At 45.3% G+C, this 24,888-nt stretch overlaps 1 protein-coding gene across 2 annotated transcripts in view; it reads right to left on the reverse strand.

Moving 5' to 3' along the window:
* The window catches only part of RIMKLA (ribosomal modification protein rimK like family member A), a 37,482-nt gene that overhangs the window by 4,899 nt on the left and 7,695 nt on the right, over positions 1-24,888 (reverse strand). Inside the window, exons 1-3 of one of the 2 annotated variants that reach the window (XM_014867327.3) lie at positions 22,803-23,101; positions 8,105-8,335; positions 4,814-4,900 (exon numbers count right to left, since the gene is read on the reverse strand). In XM_014867327.3, the coding sequence (XP_014722813.1) occupies positions 4,814-4,900; positions 8,105-8,335; positions 22,803-22,965 (481 nt within the window). In that variant the 5' untranslated portion in view covers positions 22,966-23,101. Of the gene's footprint in view, positions 1-4,813; positions 4,901-8,104; positions 8,336-22,802; positions 23,102-24,888 lie in introns of those variants that run through there. The other variant, XM_044770520.2, reaches the window with a different exon arrangement.

Consider the following 24,888-nt stretch of genomic DNA (forward strand, 5'->3'; position numbering starts at 1 on the left):
CCAGAAATACAGAGAAGGGGGTCAAGATAAAATCCTAAGGATCTAGTCAATTCAGGTCCAAAAACAGTTAGCTAGCATCTTTTATCACCCCGAGGATGTTCATTAGGCTCATCACACTGGGCTCAATGCACAAAGCAAGTGTCAATCAATATTACAGAATATAATTAATTGAACATATGTTAGAGGAATTCCAAGTCTAGATGGAGAGAGATCCAAAAAAGATAATTACAACACAGCATGATATGGCACTAAGAGAGGTCTGTGCAAATACTATGGGAGTCCAAAGAGGGAGCCGCTGACAGCCACTCTTCCTCCCTGTAAACCTAAGAAACTTATTATTTGGTTATACCTATTAATTCTAAATGAATGATCTATACTTCTATTGATCTCTGGGGAAACCTTTTTCTTTTGACTCCAAATTCTTCATTTTCTGCTTGAATCACCCATACTTTTGTGATTATTTGGCATCTGCTTTCCATTGGCACATTAGCTAACAGATCTGAGCAGGGCTTCCTGATAGGTTTGCTCGGCAAATCTGACCTGAGCATTCTTGTTAGCAAATATGAAACTAAAAGATGGTTTTCCTAAGATGCATGCCACCACCTTAAATGGAGTGGGACTCTTCTGAAGTCTTAATGAAGAGTGACGGGCATCAGCCGCTAGTGGCAGATAAGACTGAAAAGTAACCTCCAAAACAGGTCTCAATCATTGGACACTTGGCAAAGGAGATCTGGCCCTGGCATCAGAGGGCTGGGATGTGGTCATAGGCACGGGCGGTTCTCTAGACAGGAGGGAGGATTTTCAGCAGAGATGGGGGCTGGGAATAGGGGCTGGATTCCCTGGTTCCTGGCACAGAGGTTCTAATATGGGGCTTACTTAGTCTGTGGTTAATAAAGGAGCTACAGTTTTAAGGCAAGGAGAAAAAAAAAAAAAAAAAGAGGTAGAAGGACACTAGGATTAATCATCTACTATGTGCTGAACACTATGTTTTTTTATTATTTCATTTATACTTCATACTAACCCTGTGAAGCCATTAGGACAAAGATAGTTATTTCTGTATTACAGATGAGGAAAATAAGGGTCCACCAGACTAGTAACTTTCTCAAAGGTACAACCTGTACCAGTCCGCTGCGTTCTTTAGATTTATTTCCATATGCTAGAATCTAACTTAACTGCTGTAACTTTGTTTATTTCCTATCTATTTTCCCTAAGATACTACATGTTACACTAGTGATGAATAATCTGAAAATGAAGTTAACACAATTCCATTTAAAATAGCATCAAAAGGAATAAAAAATTTTAGGAATAAATTTAACCAAAGAAATACAAGATTTATACACTGAAAACTAGAAGATATTTTTGTTTTAAGAAATTGAAGATCTAAATAAATGGAAAGACATCCCATGTTCAGAGACTGGATAACTTACTGTTGTTAAGAAGGCAATACTCCTCAAATTGATCTACAGATTCAATGCAATCCCTACCAATATTCCAATTTCTTTTTTTACAGAAATTGATGAGTTAATCCTAAAATTTATATGGAAATGCAAGACACTCAAAGCAGCTGATACAAACTTGAAAAAGAAGGACAGAGTTCGAGGACTCATACTTCCCAATTTCAAAACTAACACAAAGTTAGAGTAATCAAGACAGTGTGGCATGGCATATGTAGATCAATGGAATAGAACTGAGAGCCCAGAAATAAACCCTCTCATTTATGGTCGATTTTTTTTTTGGGGGGGTGAGGAAGATTGGCCCTGAGCTACCATCTATTGCCAGTCTTCCTCTTTTTGAGGAAGATTGTCACTGAGCTAACATCTGTGCCAATCTTCTTCTATTTTGTATGTGGATGCTGCCACAGCACGGCTTGCTGAGTGGTATATAGGTCCACATCCAGGATGTGAACCCACAAACCCTGGGCTGCTGAAGCAGAGGACACAAATGTAACCTCTATGCCACCAGGCTGGCCCGAGTCAGTTGATTTTTGACAAGAGTTCTAAGAACATTCAATGGGGAAAGAATGATCTCTTCAACAGATGATACCGGGAAAACTGGATATCCACATGCAAAAGAATGAAGTTGGACTCCTATATCCCACCCTCTAAACAAATTAACTCAAAATAGATCAAAGACCTAAGTGTAAGGGCTAAAACTATAAAACTCTTAGAAGGAAACACAGGTGTACATCGGGGTGACCTTGGATTAGGTGAGCACAAAATGACATCAAAAGCAGAAGCAACTGGGGAAAAAATAGATGAATTGGACTTTATCAAAATCAAAAACTTTGTGCAGCAAAGGACACTATCAAGAAAGTCAAAAGACAACCTAGAGAGTGGGGAAAAAACATGTTCAAATTATATATCTGATAAGAATGTAGTAGCCACAATATATAAAGAACTCTTAAAAACTCAACAATAAAAAAGACAAATAATCCAATTGAAAAATGGGCAAAGGATTTGAATAGACATTTCTCCATAGAAGATATACAAAATGGCCAAGAACCACATGAAGAGATAGTCAACATCATTTGTCATTAGGGAAAGACAAATCAAAGCCACAAAACCATAAGATGCCACATTACAGCCACTAGGATGGCTGTAAATAAAAACAAATAAATAGTAAATAAATAAGTGAATGAATACTAAATAAAACAAGGGTTAGGGAGGTTGTGGAGAAACTGGAACCCTTGTACACTGCTGGTGGGAATGTAAAATGGCATAACCGTTACGGAAAACAGTTTGGCAGTTCCTCTGAATTACTATATGACCCAGCAATTCCAGTCTTAGGTAGATACCCAAGAGAAATGAAAACATATGTCCACACAAAAACTCATACACAAATGTTCACAGCAGCACTATTTATAACAGACACAAAGTGGAAACAACCCAAATGTCCATCAACTGATGAACAGATAAAGAAAATGTGGTATATCCACACAATGGAATATTACTGAGTCATAAAAAGGGATAAAGTACTGAGGCAAGCTATAACATTATGTTAAATCATGTAAAAAAATTATGCTAAGTAAAAGAAGCCAGACACAAAAGGCCACATATTATATGATTTCATTGATAAGAAATATCCAGAATAGGCAAATCCATAGAAACAGAAGGTAGATTAGTAGTGCCAGGGACTAAAGAAGGAGCAACTGGCACGGACTCCTACCTTTTGGGAAGATGGAAATATTCTGAAATTAGATAATGATGATGATGACTGCACACAATAGTGAACACTCTACTAAAATCCACCAAATTATATGCTTTAAAATGGTAAACTTCTAATGTGAATTCAAACTTTGAAACATTTTTAAAAACTACATATTCTACTTAATTTCTGTTTATTGTCTGTCTTACCTTCCTACAAGGTGAGCTCCTTGATGGCAGGAATTTTTGTTTTGATCCTTTCTGTATCCCCAGAGCCTAGAAGGGTGCCTGGCCCTCTGTGGGCACTCAATAAATATTAGTTGAATTTTGTGTTACGTGTATTTTACCATGATAAGAATATTCGTTGACAGCCCCTGACTTTTAGCACTGTAACATAACCGAGTAGTATTAGAGGCCCCCTTGCCGCCCAAACTCCTTTCTCTCACTCGTCAACAGGACCCTCCACCCTCCCAGGCTGCTTTGCTCACATCTGCCCTGCAGTTTGCTCACTCTCTTCCTCCAGTGCGAACGCCACACTCCAACTCAAGCCTCCTTTCCTTCCAATGACACTTCCCTGCCCTGTGGCAGGGCTGGCCTCTCCCTCCTTTAGGCTCAACCAGATGCCTCCCACAGCGGTCCCCACGCTGCCACGCAACTATCTCTACTCTCTACACACTGGAGCTCCGTGGTCAGGTCCCGTCCACTTCTGTGCACAGTCCCCACATCAGAGGAATGGCTCACTGCGTGTCTCTTTAGGGCACTTCCTCTCACGCCAGATGCCCTGAGCGTTTGAGTGTGCCATCTGGGTGTCATCATGAGTTACCTGCTCACACCCTGCTGCAGTGTCCTCTTCCACAGCTACTGAGTCCTACTATGTACTGAGCACATCATAGGTCTCAGAGACAGAGATGCACAGGACCTGGTTCCCGCCCCAAGCAGTTCAAAGTCAAGAAAGGGAAAAGGCACATAAACCTGTGACTGTCATCAGGTGTAGGACTATGCTAGGGGCGTGGACAAAGTGCTATAGAAACCCAAAGGGAAAAGTAAGTAATTTTGTCTGGAAGAGAGGGAGGGAGGCCAGAGATGTGGAGAGAAAAGAAATGACACCTGGAGCTGGCCTTAAAGGGTGAGCAGAAGTCCAGCAGAGGAAGACGGCCTTCCCAGCAAAGGGACGAGAGCAGAGGGTGAAAGAGAGGGAAACACACGGCCTAGTTGGGGAAAAAGCAGACGTCTAGGATGGACTGTGGAGGGCCCATGTGGCCAGAGAAGGCTGCACAGGAAGGCTGCGGCTGTCTGTCCAGGGCCTGCAGTGCCAAGGCGGGGACCATGGACTTTGTCTAACAGGCAATGAGGCTCCTGGGAGGGTTCTTCAGCAAGGCAGTGACAAGAACAGATCTATGCTTCAGAGAAATGACTCCCCCAAAAGAAGACAGGATGCACTGGCAGTGCAGTTAGGGAAAGCAGAGTCAAGTCAGGAGTCTGCTGCCATAGTTCGGGGAAGGGATGAGAGGGCCTCACGAATGCAAGGACAGTGGGGACAGGAGGAGGGGACAGAGGTTGGGACAACGCTGCAAGCTTCCCAAGGGGGAACTCCGTTTCTCCAGGCCTGAGGAGGGTGGTGCCCGGCAGAGCCCCGGCTCTAAGGGAAGCCCGGGAGGAGCGGCACTGACCCTGGTGTCCTCGCGTGCTCTTCACCACAACCGGGTAGCCCAGGGGCTCAGCTTCATCGATCATTTTTGAAAAGTCTTCATGCCCACCTGCCAAGAAAAGAAAGTCAGTGAAAGTGAGGCTGACAGTCAGGGAGCAGTCAGCTCAGTGCTGCCCCCACCGTGAGAATTAATTCAAGGCCTCGTGTCTCTCTTATTCAAACCATTTGAACCCATCCGATGGGGCAGACACGCATTGTGCACCTGTAATATAAAAGGTGGGAGCAGAGAGATAAGGACACCAACATGCATCAAGTACTTCTATGAGGCAAAGGCATCACAGGCTCCCATTCATGGAATCCTCATAACAACCCCATAGGCACAGTAGGTTATTTTTTCTTTTATAATGGCTGAAGTAGGCAGAATTCTAAGCCCCCAAGATTCCTACCTGCTGGTGTACACACCCCCTCTTGAGTGTGGGAGGACCAGTGAATATGACAGAATATCATTCTTGTAATTAGGTTTAATAATCAGTTGACTTTGAGTTGATCAAAAAGGAGGTGATTCTTCGTGAGCCTGACCTAATGAGGAGAACCCTTTAAAAGAAGGTAAAGAATCAGACAGACTCTCCTGCTGGCCCTGAAAGAGCAACTTGCCACATTGCAGAGAAGGCCATGTGGCAGGGACAGTAGGCAGCCGCCAGGAGTTAAGAATGGCCCTCAGTTGATAGTCAGCAAGAAAGTGGGGACCTCAGTCCTAGAACTGCAAGGAACTGAATAACCAACCCCAACCAGTGAGCTTGGAAGACCCCAGATCTCAGATGAGATCACAGCCCTGCTGTCCCATCCAGCCTCGTGAGACCTGAGCAAAGAACCCAGCTATGCCATGGCTGGACTTCCGACCTATAGAAACCATGAAATAATAAACGGTGTTAGTTTAAGCTAAGTTTTTAGTATATTTTAGTAGTTTGTTACACAGCAATAGAAAAATAGTACCCAAAGAAACCAAGCCTGGGCATTTGTCTCACCCGAAGTTAAGGCATGACTCGAAAGCCTGAAGTGGCTCTGCTACACTTGTTTAAGCCTTAATTTCAAAAATATGAATCATGCATATTAAAATATTTCTAAATCACTTTACAAACTTCCTTGATTTCCTATACATTTGCATCTTTGGGGACTGCCATCCTGCCTACCACAGGTGTCATGGTAGTTCATCAAGTTTTACAAAGCAAAACACTCTGGAATACTGATAAGACCTGTCGTTCATAAAAGTGCTAATAATTAAAAAAAATGAAGAGGTAGTGTAGATAACCAGGGGCGTCTTTATCAAGAGGATATTTTATAAGAGAACTCCCAACTTCCTGAGATCAGTGATAAATTTAACTCCTCTCTAGCCATCTCTTTTTCCTTTCCTTATAACACAGGGAAAGAGGTGTTCTTCTTATCTAAGGCCATCCCTGCACCTGTGCTTAGTTAGGACCCCTCTCCCTCTCACCTCCTCAGGGATCTTGCACCACTTAGGGTCCCCTCTCTGCTGTATCTGCAATCTCCCAGTTCCTAATTCCACCAGCATTTTAAACCTGCTCAGTTCTCTCCCATGTTAAACGAACAAAACCCCTATTCCTTGACCCTGCATCATCCCTTAACGACAGCTTTGTATTCCTATAATTGAACTACTCCTACTCGAAAGGGTTTCGATTTCCTCATCCCTGACCATTTGGCTTCTCTCCCCATCACTAAACCGAAGCTGTCTTCATTCAACTCCTCATTGCCAAATCCAACACATGCCTTAGTGCTTATGGCACTTGTCCTTTGAGTCCAACAATACTTCCAGTGATACCATCCTCTTGGAATGCTCTGTCCATTGGCTGCTGTGATCTCTCTTCTCTCTCTTTTCACCTCTCTAGTTGCTTCTACTTTCTCTCTGCTATAGGTTTCTCTTCCTTTCCCCATTCTCTAAAGGACTCCTTGAACCCTCTTTTACTAAATTTTATTTTTTATTGTGATAAAATTTACCATTTTAACCCTTTTATGTGTACAGTTCAGACCTCTCTTCATTCTACATATTCTCCCTGAGTAATCGCATCCATTCTTGTGACGTCACTTAACACAATGAAGGTTTCCAAGTCTACTTTCTTAGTCTACACCTCTCTCAGGAGCTCCAGATCCATTTATCTGCCCCTACTGAGTATTTTTACTTGCATATACTATAGACACCTCAAACAGAACATGTCCCCAACTGAAATCATGTCTCCTCAGCCATTCCTCGCCCTCTACCCACCAATCTGTTTCTCATCTCGTGAGTGTTTGCTTTCACATCTGGTTGCCCAAACCAGAAACCAGAGTCGCTCTTGATTCTTCTCCACACTCTTTGCATCCAATCAATCGTGTCCTATGATTTCTATCTCCTGCATAATTCCTGAATCTGTTCCTTGATCTTCATTCCAACCATGGCCATGTAGTTTAGACCATCATTGGTCACTGGAATTATTTAAAAAGCCTACCACTACATATCTTGTCTCTATTTTGCCCCTGTCCACTTCCTTGTCAAGAGTGTAGCCAAAGTGATATTCCAAACTCTGATGAGGGCACCCCCTTGCTAAAAGACTTCTAATAACTCCCCGTTAGTCTCAGGATTAAGCCTAATCTCCTTCCTGTGCTGTACATGGCTCCTTCTTGTTTTTATAGCCTTAGATCTCAATTCTATCTCCCTTACGTCCTGCAAACTATTCACAATACCACCAATCGGTCATGCTCTCTCTTGCGTTTAGATCTTTCTATATTCTGCTGCAGATGACTCTGCTTGGACAACTCTCCTGCATTCCTTGCTTTAGCTGGATACACTGTCAGCTTAGTTTAGATGTTCTCTCCTTCAGGAAGCCTCCTCAATATCTTCTAAACCACATGAGGAGCTCTCCTATCTATTCCTGTACCACCTTGCACTAACTCTTACGGTGGCACTAACTACACAGCACTGAAACTGCCTGTGTACCTGCTGTCCTCTGCCTCCGATGAACTGGGAATGCCCGAGGGTGGGACTCTCCACTTACTGCTGGAGCCCAGTGCCCAGTGTGGTGGCTGACACATAGCGTGCACCAGATGCATAGTTAATGAGTGAATTACAGAGACAAAGATGCAAAGGCATTCCAGACAGAGGGAATGACCACGATAAAGACTCAAGATGTTGAATCACCTAAAATGAACAGACTCACATTGAAAACCAACGAAAGATACTAGAGGGCTTCCAGGAAGAGAAAACACAGAGCTGCAGGTGGTTTGGAAAGCTAAGTTCCAACCCTATTTCCAGAAGACTCACCATAGGAGAAAGTGTCTGGCATGGGCACCCCATGTCCAGCCAGCTCTTGGAATGTCCAGAATTTGTTGATGCAGTTTAAAATGCTCTGTGGGCGGTTGACTAGGCGGCAGCCCAATTTCTCCAGGTGTCGCAGGACCGTGATGTCACTGTCCGACTGCACTGAGGGTGTGGGCACCCGGACGAGCACCACGTCTGGGAAGGTGGTGAGTGCCTTCTGGTTCAGCTGTAGGCCTGCAATTGGAGGACAAAAGTGAGCTCTATGCTCGCCGTAGTCGGGTCTCACAAGAAGAACAGGCTCCAGCAGACTCCTCAAGACTGAACCGAGCAGGAAGACAGCCTTGAAAATGGCACTTGGGTCTCCTGTTGTAACGAGGAAGCTACAGTCAACCCTATACTCCAAACAAATGGGTAGAGCGTGAGTATGAGGAAACACACAAGAATGAACAGAAAAAAACAAAGGCAGCATATGGAGAATAACCCCAGTTAGCAGAATCCACAGGGGATAACATAGTCCAGCACCTTCCTCCCATTGGGCACTAGTATTACTCAAAGTGTAGTGGCTCAGGAGACTGGAGACGTAACGAAACGAAAGCAGTGTTGCTCACTTAAGGAATCCTTACTACTCTTTTCTGACTTAACCTTAAAAAGTCTCTCTAGAATATTATGTAACCATTTAAATGATTTTCCTCAATATAATGAATGCAAAAAATGTCAATGGTAAGTGAAAATACCCAGACACAAGGTTATAAAGACAAGTTAGAAAAGGCTGGAAGGAAATATACCAATATTTTAATAGTGGGTAATGGAATTATAGGTGATTTCCTTTTTTACACTTATCTGTATATTCCAAAATGTCTCCAACTGCATATTACCTTTACAACAAAAACATTTTAAAAAAATCAACCTACGAAAAATTAATTCCACATTAAACAAAACTAGAATGCACCCAGAGACAACTGCTGCTTACTGCAGAAGGACCTGAACCTAGAGGACACTGGGTAAGCTGGGACTACTTGCTGGAAGTGAAGGCTCAGAGGACCAGGAGTGCAGTCTTAAGTATCTGCAGGGCTTCCACGCAGAAGAATTATTTGGTTCATCTTCTATGATCCCAAGAGACAGAACTATCCATGAGCATTATTTTTTCCTCCAGCCCCAAGAACAGTGCCTGATGCATGACACGCACTTGATGTTTGTTGAACTGTACAGAAGCTACAGGGAGATAGATTTGGGTTCAAGAAAAGGAAACTTTTCCACTGCCTTAGGATGGAATGAGCCGAGGCTCACTGGTCACCCAAGGCTGACCCAGAAGGAATGCAAGGGTCAGAAGCTCACCGCAACCTGCTTGGTCTCTTTCAACCCTGAGATCCTATGGTTGTATCACTTTAAGTAGTTACCTAGGCATCTCAGGTGCACCCAGCACCTGGGGATGGGATGATGGAAACGGAAAATGGGATGGGTAGGGCAATGAGAAGTGGGTTCAGGGAATTACTTGGTCTGCCTTTGCAACCCTTAAAGGAGTCTCTAAAATGCTCTAAAGAAAATCTTTTAAACACAGTTTCAGAACCACCATATAGGCTTTAACCTAAAGCGCTATTTCATAAGAGATACACTGCACAACCATATAATTCCCAGAAGAGAAAAGGTGCTAAAGAAGTTACTATTTCCCCATTGGGGGATGAATAATATCAATACAAAAACTGTAAGCAAAGCAAAATAAAACAAGCCAAGCAAACAAAAAAACCAAAACCACAAAACTACCAAATGGATCTAACTTGCACTGTTTCTCCCCACCCTGGGAGATGTCTCATCAATTTAAAAAGAGGGGGTAGGTGCAATCATTAAGATAAATTGTTTCTGGTACTTCTGCTGACAGCGTGAATCCAAGGAGCTGGACCATAATTCTCAGGGGCGATTTAGAGAAAGTATTCAGGTTATCTTCACTCTGCCATCAGAAGGCAGTATCATTTATATACGCTTTTTCCTTTTCCACGGACAGCCCCTGTGAAAAATGATATAAAAGGGAGAAAAAAGCCAACCTTGTACAGTACCCTCAAAATTGGTAAGAGAAAAAAGAAAGAAAAGTATTCAAGTTGGTGAAAATGGTGAGTAAATACAGAACATTCAGGGAAAAAGCAACAGCCCAGGACATTACATAATGAGATAATATATGCAAAATGCTTTGAACTATAAAATGCTATACATACGTAAGGCACTGGCATTATTACTGCACAGACATTCTACTAAGCAAGGTAGGACAATTTATGGAGATTTGTATCACCTGATGAGAAAAATGGCTTCGCAACAGAAAAGTGACCTAGAGAAATGACAAGCAGCAGAAACGTCTGGCTTTTCAATCCCAACACGAGACCACAGACAAACAGGTAAACTTCTAAATGAGAGAAAAGAACTCAATCATCTCTGGAAGTACCAACCACAAGTGGACAGAGACAGCTGAGCCTCAACAAGCAGATTCACACAGACCTAGGAAGTCTTACCAGGACTTCATCTCTCTTCTCCAAAGGTAAATCTTTGGGCCTGGCTCATTCCAACTGAAGCCTTTAATAAACGAAGAATGGAATGGGTTAAAGTGTAGCCAAAAAGGCTCTCCCAAGCACTTAGACAGGTCTGGTCTCTGACTCTGCCGGCCGTCCAGCTCGTGCAGAGAGGCACACGGCACGGTTAGGGACACATCTGCACAACCAGTTACTTCTCTGCCCATTGACACAGCTCCGGCATCCTTGCTACGGGCACCTTCACTTGCCCCCTGTTCATTCCCGCTCCCTGTGCCATCTGAACCTAACCTACATCACCATTTCTAGAAGGAGTAGGCATGAGGCTGCCACTCACTGTGGCTTCGGCAGTTTCACACAGCCATGGCGAACAACAGCTTGGGTTTAAGGATGGCCCTTGGCAAACCTGTCAATGAATTCTGAGACCTTTAACCACTTAGTAATCTCTCTCCCTCTCAGCATTAATATCGCCTCTCAGGAAAGGACCTGATAATACAGGATGGAGCTTAATGTGTCATCTTTCCCAGGATCCTTAACATCTCCACTGCAATCTACAGGCCTCAAGCCAAGGGAACGAAGAGCTGATGCAGGACATCAGGGAGGACAGGGCTCCGCCTGGCTGCCAGTGAGCGGAAGGAAAGCCCTTGACAGTGAGAGGCTGGTGCCCTCGAGTAAGAAGGGATTTCATGGAATTAAGTGTCCTACTGCTCTCGGCATCACTTGACCTGGGGAGCAGGGCTGGGGGAAGGGAGCCAAGTTGCTTCTGGCATATTTGGGGTCTCCCAGACTCCTACACTGGGCTTGAGAGTTAATATTTAGCCTCGAACAACTTTTTTTTTTTTTTAACTAAAAAGATCACTCTGTCCCAAAACAGGTCCAAAAGATAGTGAAAAAGATCAGACCCCAAACTAGTGAGCACAATGACCAACAGCCAACCTAGTCTAAATCGACTTTTTGAAACCACAACAATATTTTCTCCATATTATTACTTCTAAAAAGAATAATCTACTTTCATGGGTAATTGTGTCTCATTTCCTTTTGAACTCTCCATTATTTATATTTTGAAATACTTTAATGTATTAAAAACAAGATAGAATAATGGGATAACTTTTCCCAAAGAACTGAACCTGTTTTTTTCTAGCTTATATATCCAGTTAAATTAACTCAACTCCTACAAAACTAGACTTTCACAGTTGTATATGCCATAGCAAAGAAATTTACTATATAATACAGAGAAGCAGCTTTAGAAATAAGCAAACCATTACTGGAAAGTAGAGCTCTAAAAATTAAAAACCATTCTCATCATACAAACCAAGAGGGAAATAGAAGCATGGATAAGAAAAGGTACACACATAGATCTGAATTGGGCTGGCATTTTTATTGAGCATCTGCTGTGTTTTAGGAGCTTTGCTAAGAACTTTCACATATATTATCTCATTTAAGTTAGAAGTGTCTAGTAATATGAAACCTGCAATAGATCTGACTGTAAAAGTCTTTGCATTTACACAGAACTGACGAAGAATGGGTCACAGCCTCCCAACCTGTGCGCACGCAGCACTAATTTATGTGCACACACATATATCCTGGGCTTTGCAAGAGAAAGCTTCAAAACTCAACTGGTTTCCAGTATGCTAGAAAACCCCCTCATGTACAAAGCAAGCGGCAGAAATAAGAAAGCAGCAGGACACTGCAGCGTGAGAGCAAACAAGGACCTCGCTGACGGCGGCCTTCGGAACCATTATTTTAGCAGGATCATGAAATAGTGGCTTATAGTGAGCTCTGAAAGTTATCAGAAAGGAATCGACAACATAAAGAAATAAAGTAGGTAGACAATACATTAAGCGCTTCATATTATCTTGGTGTGTTATGAGGAAGATGTGTCATCTGAAATATGATCTGGCTTATCTCAGTCACTCCCCAGGTGTTTCCACCCTACCCCCAGCATTTCCTCATAAGGAAGTTACTTTTATTCTTAATGAGGAGATGCTGTGGCCACTCCTCCTTCCCTCTTAAAGTGCTTTGTTACAATGCCCAAAGAAATCTCACCTCCACCTCATTAAAACCACAGTCATTATGTCGCCACTTTCTCTTTCTACCAAGTGCTATTTTGAGGTCATTTAATCCAATTCAACCTTTACTGAACTGTTGGGATGAGTCAGACACACTATTAAGCAGGAATACAACGACGAACCAGGTGGTCTCTGCCTACCCGGAACTTAAAGTCTCCTTATGAAGAAAGACAGACACAACTTTAACATCCATTCACTCACTCAACACACATTTCCTGTTTCACGCATTCATCCAGCAAATATTTATTAGCACCCACTTTGGCCAAGCCCAGTGTTAATTTGGGTTTCCCCAGAAGCAGCCTCCAGAGACAAGAACTTAAGTGCAAGAGGCGTATGAGGGCAGTAACTTCAGGAAACACTGGTGGGGAGTAGAGAAGGGAATGTGGCAAAAAGAGGGTGAGCGACCACCCTGGGCAACTCCAGGAAATGTGTTAGTGCCCACGCCTCAGTTATTCCACCCGAGGGGGCGACAGAACTGGCGATTTATCATTTTTATACATCAACTCAGTCTTTGTGCGAGGGCTGCTCCAGGAGCAGGATATTAATTCCTTGGCCCTTCTGGCTTCCAGGCACGGGTGGGCAGTGGGCTCCTGCGACCAGAGGAAGTCCTTAGACAGAGATTCGGGGGCTGGTGGTTACAAAGGGGGCCCTGGTGCCATCAAACGGTAAGGGCAAAAGGGACATAAGAGGGCCACTGACAGCTAAGGAACAGGCACCATCTTAGGGCTGGGCATGGGGGTGAGGATGTGAGTGAAACAAGCAATATGCCTGGAATTTAAGAAGAAGGACAACATCCAACTGTGATTAATGCTGTAAATGCTTCGGGCAGAGTGGCTGGGTATTAAGAAGAGTTATCAGTCTGGTTGGGCAGGAGGTGGGCAGAGGAGGTGACTGATTACAACATAAGGAGAGAGGTGCTCAAGCCGGTAGATACAACAGGGCACAGAGACAGCAAAGGAAGAGGGAGCAGGGAGGTGATTATATCTGAGGGAGAATCAAGGAGAATTTCAGAAGAGAGATGTTGACTAATAGTGCCTCTGCGTTCAGAAGAAATGTGTAAAACTAATAAATGCATAATGTCTACCTCTTGGAAACAAACTGATGGGAAAGACACAGTATCTTATAAGCACTGAGTTCAGGGATATCTCAGGAATAACGTAAATATTTGCCACAGCATTTCAAGGAGTTGAGCCCTCATGAGATGAAAGGCAACTCTGAAGAGTGACAAAGTACTGGCCTCCAACTCAGAGACTTGATTGAATTCCTTGCCGTCATTTAACAGCTTGGCAAGATACAATAATCTCTCTGGGTCTCAGTTTCCTCATCTGTAAAATGGAAGGGTCCCAGAATTGGAAACTTTCCTCCCTCGTCCGCCCTACCTCACCAACACGATCTTTCCTGCAACCATGAAGACAAATCTCATCAAGTCCTTTCTCCCTTTCCTATCAGTCACCCAGGACTCCAGTGTCAAGGTCACGTCATTTCCCTGGACTCTAAACCCAACAGGGCCCTGACAATGCCTTTTCTAATCCCACCTTCCCATTTCTATCTCCACTGTGCCGTCGGGGGCTCAATCAACGGGCGGCAAGTCCTCCATCCTCAACCTTTTCAGTGAGCATTGCCTTCCCCTTCTTTCTCTGAGTCTACCTGAACCCCGGCTCTCGCAACAAGATGGCTCCCCCAGCCCTCCCAAGCTGTGACTGTTTTCCCTCCCTCACACCTTGGATTACTGGGCCTAGAGGTAGAAGAGATGCGCTCCCTGCTCCTCATTGCGGCTTCCAGACCATTCTCCTTCTCTCCCCCCTAAAACACCAGGTTGACTTTCATCAGACTACACATCACCCCACTTGTGCAAGTCATCTACAGACCCCGGTCACCCGCCATTCTGTCTTTGAAGCTTTAGCTCCTGACTCACTGACTCTGCCACGCTGTCAGAGATATTGGTGATTTCAATATTCCTATGGCGAATTCTTCCAATTCCCAGGCCCCTCAGTTTCTTGAGCTCCTTTCCTCCAAGGATCTTGTCCCCCACCCCACCTCAGCCACCACTCCTGGTTACATTCTAGACTCTATGCGATCATCCTAATTCCAATCTCCAACCACTGTCTCCTGTCTTTCCAGCTTGCTCTCTCTAGACCCCAACTCCAGGCACACTTGGACCCCACCAGGAACTACCATGTATGGATCCCCTACCTTTTCACTGTCTCTCACCCTCTTCATCCCCTCACTTCCCCTCTTACCCTATTTAAGTTCCATAGTCAAGCACCATAGCATATACCCTCAAATCCTTGCACTCGTTTCTTTTTTGGCTAAACCACAACACTGGTTAGACCGATACAACTCTCTGCCTGCTTCATGTGCCCTCCTGTGCAATGGAAAATGTCTGGAGAAAAAATACACACACCTGCTGATTGGTCTCAAGAGCATCCTTAATGCTGCTTGACAGGCCTTATAGCTCCCTCTTCCACTCACTCTCCCTAAACCCTAGACAACTATCCACACTTTCTTTTCTTGCCTCAAACCTTCACTACTTTCTCCCTCCTTCTCATTTCTCTCTTCCTATTTCAATGAGAAAAACTGAAGCAATCAAAGGACTTCTCTATAAACTCCCAGGATCACATCCACCCGCCCACCTGCACCTGCATGATATAGGTTATCTTATAACAGCTCAAGTGTCCTTGCTCCCAGCTTAGGCCAACTCCTTGAGATATGCAATCGATCCCAACGCCTCTCACTGAAGGCGCTGCTACAGCAATTCACCTCTCTCCCCTCCATCATCAGTTTTTCTCTCCCTGTTGGATCGTTCACACCAGCATACAACATGCCGTTATGTCTCCTTTCTTTAAGAAAAGCCTCTCACACCTGTCTCCCCTTTGAGCAGTGTCTTAGTCATCTCAGGCTGCTGTAACAAAATACCATAGACAGGGCAGCTTAAACAACACACATTTATTCCTCAGAGTTCTGGATACTGGAAGTCTGATATCAGGGTGCATGACTGGAGTCTGGTGAGGACTCTGTTCCTGGCTTGCGGACAGCTGCTTTCCTACTGTATCCTCACAGGGCAGAGTTCTCGGATCTCTTCTTCTGATCAAGTTCTCGGATCTCTTCTTCTAAGGGCACTGATCCCATCAGGAGCCCCCACCCTCATGACCTCATCTAAACCTAGTTACTTTCCAAAGGCCCCGTCTCCAAACACCCTAACATTGGGATTAAGGCTTCAACAGATGAATTTGGAGGGGACATAATTCAGTCCATAGCAAGCTATCAACCCACTTTCACCTTCCCTTTATAACAAAACTCCTAAGACAGCGTGCATATTCACCGCTTCCATCACTTCACTGAAACTGGGTCACTAATGCTAAATCCACATTGCTAAACCCAATGGTCAATTCTCATTCCTCATCTCACTTGATGTACCAGCCACATGTGACACAGTCTGATCACGTCTTCTTTTTTTTTTTCTGGCAGTAGTGCTCTTTTATTTAGAGAATAGAATAGCATGGGGACAGGACCCATGGGCAGTCAGAACTTCTGCTGCTGCCGGCATGGGGACAGGACCCATGGGCAGTCAGGGTGCTGCGTGGGGACAGGACCCACGGGCAGTCAGAGATGCTGCTGGCATGGGGAGCTGCTGCTGCCACCGCTGGCATGGGGACAGGACCCATGGGCAGGCAGAGCTGCTGCCGGCATGTTGCTGATCACGTCTTCTTGAAATACTTTCTCCACTTGGCTTCCAGGACACCACACTCACCTGGGTTTCTTCATTTCTTTTACTTCGGATTCTTTGCTGGTTCCTCTTCTTCTCCCGGACCACTGAACACTGGAGTGCCCCAGAGCTCAGTCCTTGGACGTCTTCTCTCTCCAATCTATGGTCGCTCCCTTGATAGGTGTATGGAGATGCTCCCACATTTGATATCTTCAAGGCTTTCCCCTGAATCCCAAACCATATGATAAACGGCCTATTTGACATTTCCACCTGGAGGTTTAATGGCCGTATCAGACTGAGTCCTGATCCTCACCAACTCCTCTCACATCTTCTCCATATGAGTAAATGGCAAACTTTATTCTTTGGGTCGCTCCTCCTTGACTAGTCTTTCCTGCACATCCAACTTCTGATCCACTAGGCAAACCCTGACAACTTTGTCTTCAAAATATATCCAAAATTCCATCACTTTCCCCCTCCTCCCTTGACATCATTCTAGTCCAACAATCATCACCTCTCACCTGAATTGTAGCAATAACCTCCTAACTGATTCCCCCGCCTCTGCCCTTGCTACCATCAGTCTACTCTCAACACTAGTCACAATGACCCTGTGAACATAAGGCGGGTCACGTCACTCCTCTGCTCAAAACCCTTCACTGGATTCCCAGCTCATCCAGAGTAAAAGTCAAAGTTTTTCTGTGACCTGCAAGGCCCTACAAATCTCCTCTCTCCCTGCCCCTACCTCTCTGACTTCCTCTCCTAATGCTCACCCGTTTGCTCACTCTACTCTGGCCACACTGGTCCCCTTGCTCTTCCCTCTTGCCTAAACTACTCTACTCTACAAATGGCTTGCTTCCTCACCTCCTTCAAGTCTTTACTTGAACATCACCTTCTGGGTGAGGACCACCCCAGCCAACCTATTTAAAATTGCAATCCCCTGCCCCACCTCCAGAAACATGCTAGCCCCCTTCCCTGCTTTTTTTCTCCTTAGCCCTTTTCACTAACATACTACATATTTTACTTATCTTGTTTGTATTCTGCCTCCCCCACCTAGAATGTAACCTCAAGAGGCAGGGATTTTTGCCTGTTTTGTTCTGGTGTCTAGAGCAATATCTTACACATAGTAGGCAGTCAACAGATATCTGTTGATCAAACGAATGAATGAATGAATGAAATCATAATAGTGAGAGAGGAGCCTGTTCTTACCCTCCATTGTATCTCCGGTCCCTAGCACAGTGCCTGGCACAGAGTGGGCACTCAATTAATATTTGTTGAGTGAGAGAAATGAATGAGCAGGATTATTGTGAAGATTAAGACACATAAAAGATATTAAAGTATTAATAATAGTTTCAAGAATGAAGAACCATTAATGCTGTTAGTTCCTCAATGCAAAGTAACTTAAATTTATCACTTTCTCATAGTAGAATCTTGAGTTACTTTTTAATAGTGAAGGATCAAATAGACTGAGAATTTCGGATCATGTTACAGGTCTGCATTAAAACAATACAAACCCCTAACAAGGTGAAGTCTCTCAGGGAAGTGGGTAACGCGGCCAGGCAAGGGGCTGGAGTGAGGGAAGGCTGGCACTGACGGGCCTGGATGCCAGTGGACTCCCTGCTAGTAAGGAGAGTGACAAGGAGGTGTGGATGGATGGGGGTGACATGGACCCCTCTGAGAATGGCTGTACCCCCTTCCACCAGGCAAGCCTAACAAATTTGGAGGAAGGGCTATGGAAGCAGCAACAGGTGGCACAGAAATCAATGAGTAGGGCTTTAAGATTCACTAGGGATTCCAGTCTACTGCTTCTAGAACTCTTTCCTTCACGGTACAGGAATCCGTAAAAACTTCTGTTAGAAACAGAAACTAAACATCCAACCCATCCTCAGTCCTTGAGGTCGGCCCCGCGGATGACAAGGTGGCAGACACAGGCCTTTAGCAGGGACTGACTGAGGTTAAAGATCAGCCCCTGTGCACAAAGACTTAGCGTGACACCCTTTCCCGCCGCGTCTCCTTGCACGGTAACAGGAGCCCACGCCTTCTCCACGAGGCCTCTATTGTCTTTGGGAAGGCTGTGATAAGACCACTTCCTCACACAAATTTACTTCGGACCTCCCCCACCCAAACATTTAAATCTCACTCACCTGACTACTACAAAGACCCAAGTAACAGTATCCCAGAACACTTTAGAGAACCTGACCTAGAAATTGCCGTGTGGCCACCAAGGTTTCAGCTCTGAAAGGAAGGAAAGGAATGCTGAATCACTCTGCTCCTGAGACAAACTGTAACGAACCCTCATTTCCAGGTCAGATTTATTTGTTCTGTCTTGGTATCTGTCCCTGAGTTTCCAACAGTCAATTGTAGAGACCAGTGGGTGGCCAAAGATCTTAACTTGCACTAGTGACTCTGTCCTCCTCTAACAGCTTCTCACAAAAACATTTACACATCCAATCTTGAGTTCTCAAACACAGAAGCTAATTATAGGAAAAATCTCATACACTCCAAATTAGCCTTTAAGGCACTTCACTCAGTCAACTAACAAACATTAAGGGAAGGCATACTGTGTGCCATTTATGGAAGACACACTTGAGGAATCTCTAGTCATTTAGGGAGAGAGGGGAGATAAACCTTGTAAATAGATAAATCACAATGAAATATGATGAATGCTATTTCAAAAGGTATGTGCAATGTTATTGGCAGCTGATGGAAGAGACAGACTGCTTGGGGCAGGGTAGGGGTTCAAGGAAGACTTCATAGAGCTGAGTGACTTGAGCCGGCTTGGAAGGATGAATAAAAGTTACCATGTGGGAGGGAGCTGGACCAGATGGGCATCTCAGGCAGAGGGAATTTCAGTGCAAGGGGCACAGCGGTCGGTGTAGGCTGACGCATGGGGTGGAGTGGAAGAGAGGAATCAGAAAGGGCTGAGACCAGAGTCTGAGTATTGGTCCTAACTCCCACCTGGTACTATGTGCCCAGACACCCTTACTGAGGTTTACGAGTTAAATGTAAAAAGAACCTAGACCTATGCCCGGCACACAATAAACACTATAGATATTTTGCTATGACTATTATTATGGAATTTTGGTGCCACCAAATGCACCACCACCTTATCTCCACAGTTGAAAGTAATTAATAAATATTTGTTAAGTGAATGAAGAACTTGAGGTTTCTAGAAAGGAGATGGAGATGGATATGATTCTCATAATGCTATACTCAGCAGAAAGCGACGGGAAGGTGTTTCCTCCAGAAGTGCTTCAGTCACCTGAAGGTCATTCCACTCTTCCCAGTAGTCCCCCACTCAAATCTACGCTGGGCAGGGTAGGTCACTGGGTTAAAAGTAATAACCACAAAACCTTGTATTTGCACAGCATTTTCAGCTTACATGTATTGTCTTATTTAAAATAACAGTAATCTGCAAATCCAAAACTTTTCATCTCTTATCTGAATCCTATTTCCAGGTATAACCTGAAATTCTTATCTCTGGATTTGGGCTCCACAGAGGGACACACAGGAATAAGTCTGAGCAACTTTCCGAGGCACTGTTGATCCCCATCCCAAAGTGACTCCATCAACTCCTACACTAATCTCAGGAAGGAATGGAAAGGAATGAAGGTATGAAGCCTTTGTAACTGTGGTACCTTAACTTCCTAAACTATAAAATTTATTGCAAAGTCTCTGTCTAGCCTCAATTTGATTTAATTCAGTTCAATTCCACATCTACTGAGAAGGGACCTATGCGTTGCAGGTGTCCTAAAGCATACTTATTCCATATCACTGAGCTGGGACTTAGGAGACCAGGGTTTTTGGGTTTTTTCTCCCCACAGCCCCAGTACATAGTTGTATACCCTAGTCGTATGTACTTCTAGCTCTACTATGTGGGACGCCACCACAGCATGGCTTGATGAGCGGTGTGTAGGTCGATGCCCAGGATCCAAACTGGCAAACCCTGGGCCTCCAAAGTGGAGTGCGCAAACTTAACCACTACACCACTGGCTGGCCCAGAGATTAGGTTTTTACCTGTGGGTTTGCTGCTAACTACCTGAATGGCATTGAGTAAGTCACTTTACCTCTTTAAGCATCAGGTTCATTTGTAAAATGAAGGGGTTAGAATGGATGACCTCAAGGTCCTTTCCAGCTCTCACATTCAATAATTCTCAAATGGGAAATAGCATCGATATCATTGTAATTATCTATTTCTGTATTTCAAAGCCAAGAAATTCTAGAGTTTTTTCAGAGAAATACTTTGGCTCAGCAAATTGCCAAGGGTTTTCTACAGTTTGACTATAGAAGAAACTGGGGAATCGAGTGCACATCTTTATTCATCCAAAAATATTTACTGAGTGCCTACTATGTGCAAGGCACTATTCTAGGTACTATTCAGCGCCAAAAAAAGCAAATGAGCTCCCTTTTCTCACAGAACTCACTTCATTGTGCTTTAATTAATCCACTCCCACAACAGATAAATCTTTTGCCTGCTTTGGACTGCAGAAATAGTGACCTAATAGGTCTGTTTGATGTGTTGTGGTTTGTGTGTGGCTATCTCTGAATTAGCAAATAATTAAAATGGCATCAAAAAAATACCTGTCTGCAGTTTCTCCATTGACCAGACAAAAATAACTATGTAGATTTTCTTGTAGTTTTAAAAAAAGTAACTCCTGGTTTGTGAATAGATTGAGATACATTCACACACGAATTCCAGTAAAATGTTAAGACACTAAACAAAGGGGTTTAAATGTTTCCTGCAGCACCAGGATTTGATTTTCTTTTTTTCTAGGACTGATTCTTTAAAATGGGGTTTTAGATACATAAGAGAGAGCACTTCCCTACTCTTTCACAGAATGCATGATGGATCTACAGCAGGGACACGATGTGGAATGTTGGTTACTGTATCTCAAAACAGGCATCTTTACAAGCTGTAAAATAAATGAATAAAATGAAGAGGAAACAAACCGACCCTGGGGGTGGAAGATGGACACACTAGATCTAGACCAGCAAAATAGAACAGATTATCCCATTTAAGTACAGCACTGACGCACAGAATTTTAGAGCTGGACGAGGTCCTTAGTTTTATCTACTGGAAACCTGAGATTCAAAGACGTAGAGTGACGTGCCCAGGGCAAAGCCAAGATACTTGTTAGTAGCGCAGCTAGAATGAGCATCCAGGTCTGCAGATTCCCTGTTCAGGAATCTAGCTCTACGGTAACTTACGGTGAGAGTTTTAGCAAGTCAAGGAGAGAGACAGGGTACCCTTCACGGCTGACAGACACTGTTTTAGACTAAATGTAAGACACTAATATTTGTAGTATATTTCACCAACAGGCTATACAATCTGCTATTACTTATGAAGGGTGTAGATAAATTTACGGATGAAACATCGATAACAGATTCCACTTAGAAACAGGAGATAATTCAAAATCTCATGAGTGAGTAGCCTGTTCAGAATTTGGAATCCCTTTCCCCCTGCCAAAGGAAACTAACAAATTATGAGCTTATTTAACCAGGCGTGGGTGAAATAATATGAAAGGGTATCCCAAGACGCACCCTCATCTGGGCTCAACAACCCCCAAGTCCTAGATCCCCCTGAAGTGGCTGGATACCTCCAGTGGAGCCTGGACTCAAACAGCAAGCCAGGGGAGGCTCCTAAACTGCAGATCCCTAAATCAGAGACTACTAGTATAAAGGATAATTGAGAACATCTAGCAACATATTTAACCTTTGACGTCAGGATCACAGACGATAACCATGTCTTACCCAAGAAAGTCTCTTGGACACAGCAGTGGTGAAAGCAGTGAGGCCAGAATGGTCTGCACCTGAAATCTTGGCTTTTCTGGAATCAGAATTCAACACTTTCAGGGAGGTGGAAGAGGGTCAGAAAACCCAGCAAAGGTCGCTACTCTCCCACTTTACACTCAAGAGGTGACTCCAAGTTTTCTTAGGTTTCTCCCCATAAGCAGGTTCCTAGTTTGGGAAATAATATCCTATGTACTGCGTTACTGATGCTCACATACTCCTGGAAAAACTTTTAAAAACATTCATCTAAATGGCAATTTTGAAAATTTAGTGTGGGTTTCCGCAGTGTAAACGGACAGGGTATCGATGCAAGCAGAATTTGCAAATTTGGGCTTAGCAAATTGATTTTTCTCGGACCTCCAGGCGGCTTCGGATGAATTGGAGTTCCTCCCAAAACAAAGTCCCCTAAGTAAATTAAACCCCGTCCTCAAATCTTGGCCCCAGGGCAGATCAAAGGAGGCTCTCAAGGTTAGAGGCGTTCTCCAACCTAAGCAGGTCTCGCGGGGAGAGTGGCTGCTTTGGGGGCCGAAGAGGACTTGGCTGGGGAGGCCCAGGTGCGCGCGCCCACCCGGCCGGCTCTTGGGGACCCCGGCGCGCCTCCCCGCCCTCCCGGGGCCCGCCTCGCTCACCGAGGTGGCCGCCGACGACGGTGACGGCGATCTGGTCCATGAGCACCGCCCGGAAGCGCACGTCCTGCTCGGAGCAGCGCTGCCGGAGGGCGCGCAGGATCTGCACCTGCGGGTAGTCCTCGCGGATGCGCCGGTCCGTCAGGAACCAGAGCTGGGAGCACATGGCGGCCAGGCTGGCGGCGCCCGGCGCGGCGGGGCCCCTCGGCGCCCCGGGCCGCTCGCTCGGGCTGGCGGGCGGGCGGGCGGGCGGCCGGCGTCCCGGGCGAGCGCGCGCCGCGGCTCCGCTCCCGCCGGTGCGCCAGGCGCCTCTGCAGCCCTGACCCAGCGAATCTGCCCGGCCACTCAGCGCCGCCGCCGCCCCCGGCCAGCCAATCAGCGCGCGGCGGCGGCGCGGGCCGGCCGCGCGGCCAGCTGCAGAGGCGGCGGCGCCCGGGAGGGGCGGCGGGCCCGGGCCTGCGGCGGCCGGGGGAGGGGAGCCGGGCGGGGCTCGGAGCCCCGGGGAGCCCGGGAGCCGCCGGCGGGCGATGGCGAGGCTGAGGGAGGGCATCCCTGCCCTGCCCTGGACCCCGCCGGGAGGAGGGGTGGCGCGGCCGGAGCGGGAGGGGCCGGGGCGGCGGCCCAGTGGCGCGGAGAGGGTATCCCAGCTGGCGGACTCGTGATGCGCAGCGCGCACGGGATGCGTCTCAAAGGCCATGTCGAGCGCTTGGGGGGCTGGAGGGAACTGGCGGCCCCCTACAGAGCTCGGGGCAGCACCTCAGGGACGTCCCGAGGGGGACTCTGGGCCTGGCGAAGGTCACCCGGCCAGGCCCCAGTTGGACTCTGGCCTTGGAATTCTCTGCCCCAGTCCTGGAGCTGGGCGTGGGGGTGAGGGGCAGTTGGGTTTTAGCCTCCTCCCGATCATATCGTTTGAAGGTGCGTTTCTCAGGGTCTCAGATTTTCTTAGACTGCACGCACCCCCGTAGTATGAAGCGCTTCTGGGCCTACAGAGCCTCAGTGTGATGAAAACGGATCTAAGACTCTTTTTGATTAGAAGGACCACTGGCTGATCTTCCCCCTCCCCCCCCAGGCCATACAACTGAGTCATCTTTAAACACCGTCCTTGGTCTTAGCCAATTGCAAATTCCGCCTGCAAACAACAATGTTCAAAGCCAGATTTTCCTTTTTAAATAACTGCAAGACTGAAGTTAGCCATCTTTAGAGACTGCATTTGCTCTTCCAGCTCATTAAAATAAAACTCCTTGGTTTGGCCTAGGGAAGCAAGAGTAATTTCAAGGCAGGCCCAGCAATGACAACTTAGAAATGGGACAAGATGTCTCAGGTAAGGTACAGGCTTCCTTGTAAATATGCAAGTGCATCCATTTACTCACTAGATGTGCCTTTGGAAAAGTTCTGTCTCAACAGAATTTCAAAAATTCTTTTTCAAGCAATGTTAAGTAAATCCTTTTGTGTGGCAAAATACCGCTCCCCCCATGTATTTTCTTAAAGTGACAGTAAGCTAGTGCCCTATGGATTAGTAACTTTCAAAACTGTCTGCTAACCACAGATCAACTTAGTAGACACTGGAGACTCTGTCTTCCACGTTGCCCATTTCCTTGCTGTCCTGTGTATATATTTTGTTGACCCTGATGCTTCCTACTGGGCTTCTGCAGTATCACATAGGATGTCTATAAGGTGATCAGAACCATAGTTTCCTGGAATGATAGTTTGTATAGAAGAGTCAGTAAATTTAGATGTTCCTTATAACCCATTTTCATAGTCCTCTACACAAAACTAGAATGTTTAGTCAAATGCACATGGCTACCAAGATCCCTAAAACCCAGGCTTGAGGAGAGCAGGGTCTGAGGATCCAGCTGTTGTAATCACTTCCTCTCTGTCTTTGCTTTCTCTCCTGGGAAGTTGCTACCACCTTTGTGATCTCTCTTTTCTAGGTTGGGTGACAAGTAAGGTTGTGGGGTAGTGGCATATCCAGGAGATGGCTACACTTGTATAGGTATAAAGTTTTACTAGATTATCGAAATTCCACAAGCGCAGCGGTACTATCCCAGGTTCTGGTGTTATTTTCTAAGACGTATTACTTTAGGTAATG

The sequence above is a fragment of the Equus asinus genome, chromosome 5 (genome assembly GCF_041296235.1).
Source record: "Equus asinus isolate D_3611 breed Donkey chromosome 5, EquAss-T2T_v2, whole genome shotgun sequence".
Classification (NCBI taxonomy): domain Eukaryota; kingdom Metazoa; phylum Chordata; class Mammalia; order Perissodactyla; family Equidae; genus Equus; species Equus asinus.